The sequence below is a fragment of the Panicum virgatum genome, chromosome 7N, assembly GCF_016808335.1.
Source record: "Panicum virgatum strain AP13 chromosome 7N, P.virgatum_v5, whole genome shotgun sequence".
NCBI lineage: Eukaryota > Viridiplantae > Streptophyta > Magnoliopsida > Poales > Poaceae > Panicum > Panicum virgatum.
This window is the reverse complement of record NC_053151.1, coordinates 23427828-23439282: the sequence shown is the minus strand read 5'-3', so window position 1 is coordinate 23439282 and position 11455 is coordinate 23427828. Positions and strand designations below refer to the sequence as shown.

The following is an 11455-nucleotide window of genomic DNA, read 5'->3' as shown; positions in this document are numbered from 1 at the left end:
AAATTTGAGCAACATAGCTTCAACAAGATGAATTGATTGCACGTACTGCATTTTAGTAACATGATAGTTAAGAAATTAAGATCATTTCTACTCCCGATCAACTTATACATACATGGGCATATAGCCATATACACGAGATCGATCTATAGCAATAAGGACACTAATCAATAATCCTTCCTAAGATCGATGGAGTAATCACTCAATTACTAACGAGCGAGCAACAAAAAAGAAATCAGGATAGGTCATGGAGATCGGGTAAATCAGGACTCACGAGGATGTAGGATTCGTAAAAACCGATTGCACGTCGCACGGCAGGCAGGATAAGCAAGGCGCGAGGCCAAACTGGGCTGGGACTCTTTGAGACTGCCTATCTGTTTTGCTGTTGCTGGGCCGACGACTAAGGGCCTGTTTGGCTCCGCGAGCCAGGAACGCGCGTCGCGTTTACGCAAACGCAGCTTCGCGGCCGTTTTTCCAAATCGCGGGGCTCCAGTTCATTTTTGCCCACTGCACAACGCGGGCGACTGTGAGTCGCGCGTTCGCCGCGGAGCGTTCGGCGGGATTATTCCGCTTATCCCGCTCAAACGCCGTCGCCAACGCAAGAAATGCGAATCCAAACAGGGCCTAAGGCTGGTCCATGGTGAAAAGAATTGGACCAGGAAGATTTTAAGAGGGTATAAGATGTCTTTTGGGCGCTAGGTCCAAATGCGCCCCTGCACATGGGAACTAAAAAAAAGGTATAACACATGCAATAAATTATGCAAAAGTCAATTTGTAAAATTCAGAAGTAAATTTTATACACCTGGAATAAATATTGCATGCAAGGAGAATAATAAAAATAATAAAGTACACGGCTAAGGACACAAGATGGGATGAAAAGGACATCCAGGCTGCAAAGTTTGAGCAGGGAAAAGAGAATTAAATCTAACCCGAAAACCATTTTATATTAAATAATTAGAGAAGAGGGATGGGTGGTTGGAAAGACTAGTGGAAATATTTCTACAGACTACATTTAAGATTAGATTGAGAGGATTTCTACTAGCTTCAATTTCACTTACTTTCAAACAATCAAGGTATAATAGCACGAAACCATTTCACAAACTGAGGCGTTTCTACTCTAAAATGAATTATAAACCAGATGGCAGTATTTCTAGTTTGACTTCATCGATTGAGGCGTTTCTAGAGAAAGTCCCACAAGGTCAAGGCCCATATATTTAGCTAAGGCAACCACTAGAATTTGTAAAAAAATGCATTGTTACGCAAGGTTAACCTTTAAAATTGATTAATTCGAATATTTTGGTTCCTGGGATTTTTTTATATTTATTTTCCGCACTCACAGCATAGTCCTAATAAAAAACCGCTAAAAAAGCATAAAGAAAAATTATAACGACAACAGGAGTGCATCTCCGCCGCACATCATCAATTGGTCTCGCACGACTCTGCTCTCCTGCAGCCAAAAAACCCTAGACTCCCCGGCCGCCGCCTCCTCCTCCCCCTCCCTCCAGCTCGCGCCGTCCTCCCAAAGCGCCCTCGCATCCTCCCGCTTGCTCGCCGCCGCCGTCGAGCACCGATCAACGAGTAGCCATGGCAAATCGTAAGAGGCTCCCGAGCCCTATCCTTTGCCCCGCTCTCATCGTCTCGTCCGGTTGGTTCGCATCCCATCTCGCGCTCTAACCCTGGGGTTTGGCTGGCTGGTCTGCAGCAGCGGCTCCGGGAGGAGCGAGGTCGTTCCTGCAGGCCGTGTCGAAGGTCACCGAGGAGGCGCCGACGCCGCTCCGCGTCGTCCAGATGGAAGGCCTGGTGAGAATTGCTGCCGAACCCCAATCCGGTTTGCTGTTTGCTCGTTCGATTCGGTACTTAGAGCGCTGAGATTTGAGGAGCTACGGCACGCTAGGGGAATGGATCTGTTTGTGTGGAGTCGTTTTCGGATGGAAATTGGCGGGGGGGGGGGGGGGGGGGTGTACGGGTAATTGTAGTGTCACATGGGCTGTATGTTTTGACCGGCGATCACTAGATTGCCGTTTACCTTTTAGTTATTTTTTCTAAGAATATATGCAAAATAAAAGTTTTACCCATAGTAATAGTGCCTAAAACCTTAGCCCCCCCATGTGGTAGTAAAGCAAGTGAAATTCTGTCTGATTTGTGTGCTGGAAGAGTACTGCCATTTTAGACCGATTAATCCACAATGGTAATGGAATCTGTTACACAGTTTTACTGCCAGTATCATTTAGCATGACTGATGTAGTAAAGTTGAGTCTACCTAAGATTTTACTAATCTTGATCCCCATGGTTGAATCAGTAGTGTTCTGTACATATATAAAAAGGTAAACTGGAGCAACACTATATTCGAACATTGTGATAGATCACACTGATCTTGTGAACTGTGTTATCTGGGTGCCTAGAATTATTGTTGGCAAAGATCTTTGCAAAATTATTCAGAGCGATGAACCAAAAATATTGGTACAGTGAAAAATAAGTGTATTCAGGATGTGCAGTTGGCATAGAATCAATCTTTCACCTACTTTACATTAGTTACAGTATCCTAGATAGATTTCGCTGCCTCCATGTATTAGAAAGTTTTCCCATAATGACAAGATTTTTTCTTTCTAATATTAATTTCACAAACATAGGGTAATTTGTATTCACAATCATACTGTTTTGCTCTTCTGCACAGGCCTTACTGAAGATCATTAAGCACTGTGAGGAGTTTGCGCCTGCTCTGGTTACAGGTCAACTGCTTGGTTTGGATGTTGGCAGTGTGCTGGAAGTGACCAACTGTTTCCCCTTCCCTGTGAGTCTTTAACATTCTTAGCAGTTGCATGTGTATTCCTCTTCTGCTATGACATTCTTCCAGGTTAGTTGTGTTTTATTTTCATAGGCTATGACTTCTTACTATTTTTACTGCAGATCAGAGAAGAGGATGATGAAGCAGATGCTGATGGTGCAAATTACCAGCTTGAGATGATGAGATGCTTGAGAGAAGTTAATGTTGACAATAATACTATTGGATGGTAAGCTAAGCGATTTCATGTTCCATTAACTCAATATCTATTCAGTTAATTCAGAAATAGTCAGTGGTAGTTTGAGTTTTCTAACATGCACATTGAAAAAAAAATTCTATACTTGGCAAAATGACTGTACTTGCACAACTAAGCATCTTTTGAGCATACATGACTGATATGTTTTTCACTTTTTGTTCGTCTGTAATTGATGAAAATCTTAGCTTTCTCGGCAATAAGAGTCTTTCATAATTTGTTTTATTTCACTATTTGTTGGGTATGGGCATGTAGGAAGTAATGGGTTTCAACAAAATTCGAGGTAATTTTCTGTGTAGGATATTGCCTTTTAGGATTCTATTGTGCTGAAAATAACAATATTGAAATTCTTGCCTAAATTCTGTTCATCTCATGGGTTTATCTTACCTAAATCAAGTTCACTTAGTGAAAATTGTTGGAACCTTTTACCGAAATTGACATTTGAATATATGGTTATATGTTGGAAGCACTGGTTAGTGGGAAAGTGCAAATTTGTTTGTGCTCTGTAGGCAGTATGCTTGCTGCTGCTGCTGTTTGTATTTTATTGAAGATATGGCAATCCGCATTGATGGGCTTCTCTACAGTGCATGTATGCTATATTTACTCTCTTTATATATCAGTACATGATTCTTGCTGGGTGTTAGCAAATACAAGCTCTAACTACTGCATGCTGTCAACCATTCACTGTACTAGTGTGGCGTTGTTACTGCTCGTCCAGCTTTTTTAGGAGCTTTGCATTGTTTCAGATTGCTTTATGGTGGCTTCTAATGCCAATCATTTGCATTCTTTTGGTCTATGCTTACAGGTATCAATCTTGCTTGCTTGGATCTTTTCAAACTGTGGAACTGATTGAAACATTTATGAACTATCAGGTATGGGGCAAATAAATAAGCTGTGTTAGCTATCCAGCCTTTTCGCTGATATTCCCTAGCTTGAAAAATTCTTTTTCACCGCTTCATTTCATTCTTTATGGTTGATTGTAACTTGATGGCTTCTGACTAGTAGATTAAAGATCTTCCTACATGTTGCCACATCTAACCACAGATAACATTACAAGCAATTGAACAATCCTAGCTTTATTGCTTATGGGAGTATTTGGCACTTCTCTCATGAAATTCAGTTTAGGTCTGATTGAACTTTTATGTTGATTTTTCACTTGGAATGTTTTCCACTGTCTGATTATCAGATGCCTTCCAAACAGAATCATGGTTGTATATTTTCTCTTGTTTTCCATTCTGAACATTACATTTGCTTGTTGCAGGAGAGTATCAGGAGATGTGTGTGCATTGTCTATGACCCATCTAGATCTAGTCAAGGAGTGCTAGCTCTCAAGGCCCTGAAGCTTACAGACTCATTTATGGATCTTTACCGTAACAATGGTTTAACTGGAGAGAAGTATGAACTCTTTGTATCCACAGATCGTCATTGTACTATTGTATATAGAAGTTGTGTTTTATACAAATGTCCTTTCACTGTTGCAGGTTAAGAGAGAAGAAATTGTCATGGGTTGATATTTTTGAGGAGATACCGGTATGCACTCTTATATTTTCCATTTAAGTTATATGGATGTGGTCTGCTTACATGCTCTGCCTTATTTGTGTGACAGATTAAAGTTTCCAACTCTGCGCTTGTCAGTGCCTTCATGAAGGAGCTGGAACCTGAGTCTCCTGTTACTCAGGTTTATATTTTTTTTGCTTGCAAAAACTCTTGTATGGCATTTCCCCCACTTGTTCTCTTAAAAGCTATTTGAGTTACATTACCTTTTTTGTATTTCAGTGTGACTTCGACAGACTTAAATTGTCTACTGCTCCCTTTATGGAAAGGAACTTGGAATTCCTAATTGGGTGCATGGATGATCTTTCATCAGAGCAGAACAAGGTATTATTTTGTTTTTGATAAAAGAGCTTCTCCATAATTTATCCAAGGCTTCATAGTCTATTTGTTTGACTGAGTTCCTTTCTCGCCATTCAGTTCCAATATTATTACCGCAACCTCTCAAGACAGCAGTCACAGCAGCAGGCATGGCTTCAAAAGAGAAGGTAGGAAAATGCCTAAGTCAATATTTACAGTACATTGTTAACTCGTGCATTTATTTCATATCCCTTGGGATTCTACCATGGTAGTTTTAAGGAATTTATTTTTTAGTTGTTTGAATGCATGTCTATTATTCATTCACATTGACTCCTTGGTAATTTGTGCTTGTATAGGCAAGAAAACATGGCAAGAAAAGCTGCTGGTGAGGAGCCATTGCCAGAAGAAGATCCTTCCAACCCTATTTTCAAGCCCATTCCTGAGCCATCACGATTGGAGGGCTATCTTGTTACCAATCAGATCTCCAGTTACTGCAACCATATCAATGGGTATATATATTCTATTACATTTACACCTGTCTTTAATGAGTTCCAAAGCTCTTGCATGTTTCTATTTTAGTGAAGCAATCACTGTTAGATTTATGAATCTTCTAGTGATATGATTTTCACAACCCAATTTTTCTTCCATTTACAGTCATGTCCTAGCAAAAAATTACTCTTAGCACCCCTCTTGCTCTTAGAAGTTTGATCTATTCCTCTTATATAGTTAAACACTATATCTTATACAAAATTTACAAATGCCACCTGCTTTTTTGTCCAAGTTACCCCATAACTTGCAATCTGCATTCTAAATCTTGTCGATCCACGTCTTCACAAAATAATTTGCGCATTCCTTCGGTAGTTGATGAGCTAAATGTAATATGCTTGGTTTGGTACATTGGTAATATGACGGGATGAGATGTCAGTTGACTCAAAAGCCAAAATCCACACCACTGATTTGGAGTTTCATTCTATAGTTTACTTTGCATATATGGTTATGAATTTAGAAACTATAATGATTCGGTGGGTTGATCATTATTTTATACTAGCAAATGAGACATTTTCCACCAAGAAGGGGGTTTGCACAGATAATTTTCTCTTGATATGTTGCCTTTTGTCTATCCTTAAAACAGAGTAAAAATTTCTTGTGCTTCAAACTGCCACCCGTATGTATGGTCGTATTGATTGTAACTTGTGTCACAATGGCAGGGTTGCTGGTCAGAACTTCAACAGGCTATACCTGATGAAGGCCCTGCATGAGGACTAGAAGACTGGGATATGAGTGGAAGCTGTCGTTAGATTTAACTTGTGCCATTGCTTAAAATCACAATTTTGCGATGTACCTGACATGAGCATGCCCGTCTTATATTTCTGCATATTTCCATGGCGCCAGATGGATAGCTTCCAGTGAGATGCACTTCCGCAATGTATCGGCATTCTTGGTATTATTTCTGAAATGGGCAGGCTCATTGCTGTTAGTCAATGTAGTTGCATCTGATCGCGCTGCCATAGTAATTCTGGTATGCACAGTTTCATCACCAGTTCATATTACAGTTTGGTCTCTGACATGTTTTTGTAACCTGAGGTTCAGTACCATGTTTGCTTGCTACAGTGGAGAAATATTTGAGCAACCTCTGGTTAAGATGTTTGCGCACCGTGAATGCTCCCAGTTTGATTGGCTATGAGCGTGTGTAGGCTCCTTTCTATTGAGCTATTCGCGTTGACGGAGCCGCCGTCACGTTGGCCAAGCGCCTATCTGAGCTCTGGTTGCGTGGAAATGTGCGGGTGTCCCCGCTAAGTCATTGGACCATCGGTCGTTAAACCACGCTTAGTCCTAGGACCATCGGTTGTTAAACCACTGTCTGCCGCCGCCTTGCAACCTGCCACCGTTGCCGGTCTTCCCTACTACCCCACCCCTCTTCTAAGATTGATGGTGGCCACCGGACCCTGGCTACCCTGACCCCGAAGGACTGGCTACCCTGACCCCGAAGGGCTCGAACTCCGGGCGCCGCTGGCTCAACGAGGAAGATAAACAACGGCGTTCTTCTACGATCCTATTCACGCGCGCGATAGATAGATTTCCCGTAGAAATATACCTGATTTATTTCCCGACATGCAAAGTAAAGCGCGCGACTGCCATCATGGCTGCCGCGGAAGTGGCCTCGTTATTTGGGCTGAGGGCCCAATTAACGGGACAACAGTACTCACGAATGTTGGAATATTGCACATCGTTCATCTCCATGCGTACAAACATTCAAGCCAAAATCTCTATATAAGCAAGAGATTCAAACGAAATAATCCATAATTTCCAAACAGATTATTTAAATAAAATTTTATTGCATTGTTGCATTTTTTTCCATCAAGATCTTTAAAACTAGATCACACATGATGATATTTTTGTAGAATATTTTTAGGGTGGATAATTTGCTTGCGAAGCTAGAACAACCGTGAACCTGGAACAATTGTGCTAGCTTCAAACGTTAAATTTCTCTCGTTGACGATCAAAATCATAATCTATTTGTTCTACTTCACAATCAAATTGTTTCTTATTCAAAATTAAAATGACCCCCTACTCAACAAATTGTTCTGCCTAGTGAACAAATTGTTCTAATTAGAAAAAATATCCAAACATACTTCAGTGCGGTCTAGCTCAGAAGATCTTATCATAACAAACACGATGATGTAATCGGATGTTTGGTTTGGCAAATATGGTATTTGTTATGGCCAAGTTTATCAATGTCATTTATACAGACAACGTAACGCCGCATAATTATAAACACTGCCGCCCGATTGGAGCTTTCAGCCGTGCACGTCGTCGTCACGCCGTGGACACCGGCACGGCGACGAGGGGCTTTGGCGAGCTTGAGCACCAGAGTGCAGTGGTCGCTGAGGTCCACGTCCTCCGGGGCCATCCCCTCCGGCAGCCTCCACTCGATCCTGTGCAGCATGGAGGCCAGCACCAGCGGCACGAACCTCGACGCGAAGTCCAACCCGGGACACATCCTCCGCCCCGCGCCGAACGGCCGGTAGGCGAAGTCCGCCCCCCGGAAGTGCAACGCCCCGGTGGCGCCGGCGCCCAGGAACCTCTCCGTCACGAACGCCTCCGGCCGGTCGGGCCACACCGCCGGGTCCCTCCCGATGGCCCAGAGGTTGACGAGGACGCAGGTGCCAGCCGCCACGGGGAACCCTCCCAGCGAGACGCCGCCGTCCGCGGCCACCTCCTGCGTCACCACCGGCACCGCCGGGTGCAGCCGTAGCGTCTCCTTCACCACGGCGTGGAGGTAGGGCAGGGCAGGCTGCCGAGGTCGCCCTCCTCCACGAAGTCCTTCGCCCCCAGGCTCGCCGCGATCTCCGCGCGCAGCCTCTCCATCTTGTCCGGGCGCTGGAGCAGGTGCGCCATGATTCCGCGGTGATGTTGCTCGTCTCACTCGCGCCGATGAACATGTCCTGATTTTGTTACAAATAAAACAAAGTTCACTACTGGGAACACGAAATAATAAGCTGTTTTGTTTAGAGTTCATCAGTATAGCATGCTCAAGCAGACCGTGAAGAGCTTGGCGATGTCTGATCGGGTGAGCTGCGACTTGGCGTAGCACTCGAGGACGGCGTCCAGCATGTCGCCGTGCCTCTCGCCGCCGGCTAGCCGGCGGTCTATGAACCTGTGAAACAGCTCGTAGAGTTGCGCCAGGCTCTTAGAGGTGCGGCGGCGGGAGCCGAAGAGGTCGAGCGGCGCGAGGAATGGAAAGGCGTCGGACACGTTAGGCTTCGCCCACTCCTCGAAGAGCGCCCGACGACGCGCTCGAACACGCCGGGCAGGTCGCCGCAGACCACGTCCTCGGAGAAGAGGATGTTGGATATGACATTGTTCGCTGCGGCGAACACGGCCTCCCCGACCCTGGCCGGCCGGCCCGAGCACGTCCTCAGGCGCGCGGCGAGCCGGCGCGCGTGGCGCTCCCGGACGCGCCGTGTCGCGGCGAGGCCCCTGGTGGACGTGAGGAAGGCGCCCGCCGTGGCGCGGTGCCGCTTCCACCGCGGGTCGGAGCTCGGGACGAAGGCCATGGACCCCGCGCCGTAGCCCAGAGCGCGCACGCTGTCAGGCACGAACCGCGCCGCTAGCGCAGCCTCCTTCTCGGCGAGGGCCTCGCGGGCCAACGACGGGGACGACAGCACTACGAAGGCGCAGGTCCTGCCGGGCCGGAAGGAGAAAATGGGGCCGTAGGTCCCGGCGAGGCGCGCGAGTGCGCGGTGCGGGTTGCGGCGGAGCAGCCCGAAGAAGATGACGGCGTTGCCGATGAGCGGCAGTCCGGCGGGGCCTGGTGGCGCCGCCGGGAGAGACGAACGGCTTGACGGCGTTGTCTGCTTGAGCTTTCGACGCCGGAGGAGGACGTAGGCCGCATGAATGGCGGCCAGCGCTGCAAGCACCACCACCACAATGCATGGCAGGAGCAGCATGGAGATGAGCCCCATCCCTAGCTCATGCCCTCTTGGGTTTCTGTGATGGTGAGGGAGGGAGATCGCGAGGCTTTAATAGACTACTGGCTCCGTCTATAAAAGAATGCGATTCTAGCTTCTCAAAAATTCAAACAATTTCAAATCTAGCTAAAGTTATACAAAATAATATTAATATTTAAATTACAAAACAAGCATTATGTGAGGAATCAGTCTAAGTTAATCCCGCCTAATCGAGTCATCGTCCATTGATCTACTCAATTAGAGAGGACTAACCTCGGTAGTCTTTGGAATGTGTCATGAGCACCGCCCATGATTTAAACACACTCCACTAGCATAACAGTAATACCATTACATAGGCACGTCCAACACACAATTTATATTACAAAAGTTCAAGGTAGATTACATCGAGTTTTTCAGAGTTTTGCAGCGGAAAGTTCTACTACACGCACTTCATACATAACGCAAAATAGAAGGTAACACTATATGCCGATAGTGCCCTTCTCGTAGCCACCGGCCATCTACTCCTCACCCGTACCTTTGTCCGCGGGGTAGAAGTAGCCAAACACGGCCTCCGGCTGCGTGTCACCTGAATCAACTTTAACGATAGCACCATGAGTACAAAGGGTACTCGCAGGACTTATCCGATATGGGTATATACTTGTCTGACCTCAAGGAGAATGCATTTGGTTAGTAGTAAGGATAGATCATGGTTTATAATCTTTGCATAAAAGCATTGAACTTTGATCAAGTTATAATAAGCAAAAGACAATGCATCTATAATCTCTATGTCATTCATCATTACAATTGCATAAGTAAAGTGATCATATATAACTTGAGATCAATCTTCTATGAACTCCATCACGAGACTCTACAATGGGGCGAACCTCAAAGAGCGTGCTCACTATCCGAGAGCACGGCTATTTCAATAGATTCCAGACCCTGCAGGGGTGTACAACTTTACCCACACGAGGACAAGACTAACGACCATACCCATGGCCAAGGATAAGTGTTGATTCATGCCTCAACGTTTCACACAAACACAACCGGCTATGAGCGAACGGTCGGGAAGGACAAGTGCACCGGAACCGCCGATCACACTCAATCACGACTCGCACCGAATCTGATCAAGGCAAGGTGTGACTCATGCTAGTTGCCTTATCTTCTCATAATTAAACATGTGGTTCGTACGGAAAAGTGCTCAAGAGACTGGCGACCAAAGAGACGGTCCTTAACCAACTCAAGCAAGACTAACCATTTGGACTCCTCTCCCAACATGGCCCTACCATTCTTGCTCAAGTCTGAATCATAATTCATAATTGCTCACATTTTATTCATCAATAACTAAGATTGTAGAATTAGTCACACATCCTATAACTCGCGAGTGGTGGTGCCCTTGCCACCTCTCGACTTCTACCGAAACTATGCAAGGCTAAGCATGTAGTTCGTGACACCTAACAAGCATACTCAACTATGAGGGATTATCCTAAGTAAGGTTGGTAATGCATCAAATAGGTTCTAATCCAGCATTAATAAGTATAGTAACTCATGCACAACCAAGACATTTATATAGACTTCATTGATCCAAAATATGGGAGAAAAGTATGCTTAGGTGCCTGCCTTGACTTTCAAAAGAAGTGTCGCCACCCACGAGCTCCGACTCGTGCTCACCTGCCTCTTGATCCGGCGTCTCGGTCTCTACACGAATGCAATGATGCTAAATAAGTATATATGCCATGAATAATTGCTATGAGATGCATATGATATGAGAAGCATGATTTATTAGTGCAAAACCATGATAAAAGAGGCTAAATATATAATACATATGGGGATCAAGTATAACTAAAAGCAATTGGGATTAAATAACTATCAAAGGGTCATTTTATAGGGGTTCCCCCGGACTTCAGTCCAGACACTCCGGACAGGCAACCCCGGATAGGCCTCGTTTCAGCCCCGGATACTCCGGGCCCCCGGAGTTTTCTATAGTAACCCCGGACTTTCCGGCAGCTCGACGTATGAATATTGGAAAATCCGTTGCCGGCGATTCCGACCTCGGTTTTGGGTGAGGTTTGTTTCTAAAGGTTCGTAGGAATGTGGGGAGTCTATTTTGATAGATAAATCCAA

At 45.2% G+C, this 11455-nt stretch overlaps 1 protein-coding gene and 1 pseudogene across 1 annotated transcript; one reads left to right on the top strand and one right to left on the bottom strand.

The window, feature by feature from the left end:
• Positions 1–1423: 1423 nt before the first annotated feature.
• On the top strand, positions 1424–6536 carry LOC120682424 (eukaryotic translation initiation factor 3 subunit H-like). Its single transcript, XM_039964337.1, has 12 exons — positions 1424–1591; positions 1700–1797; positions 2672–2788; positions 2905–3008; positions 3838–3904; positions 4294–4427; positions 4514–4562; positions 4639–4710; positions 4809–4910; positions 5004–5071; positions 5240–5392; positions 6092–6536. Exons 1-12 carry the CDS (start codon positions 1582–1584, stop codon positions 6147–6149), a joined length of 1032 nt encoding a protein of 343 aa, XP_039820271.1. The 5' UTR covers positions 1424–1581; the 3' UTR covers positions 6150–6536.
• A 992-nt stretch (positions 6537–7528) lies between these two features.
• Positions 7529–9349, bottom strand: LOC120681044 (annotated as a pseudogene).
• Between the last annotated feature and the right edge of the window lie 2106 nt (positions 9350–11455).

Excerpts from the sequence above, each read along its gene's own strand:
- LOC120682424 (XM_039964337.1), top strand. Across the intron at positions 2,789-2,904 it reads CCAACTGTTTCCCCTTCCCT|ATCAGAGAAGAGGATGATGA; the intron begins GTGAGTCTTTAA and ends TTTTTACTGCAG. Across the intron at positions 4,563-4,638 it reads ATATTTTTGAGGAGATACCG|ATTAAAGTTTCCAACTCTGC; the intron begins GTATGCACTCTT and ends TTTGTGTGACAG.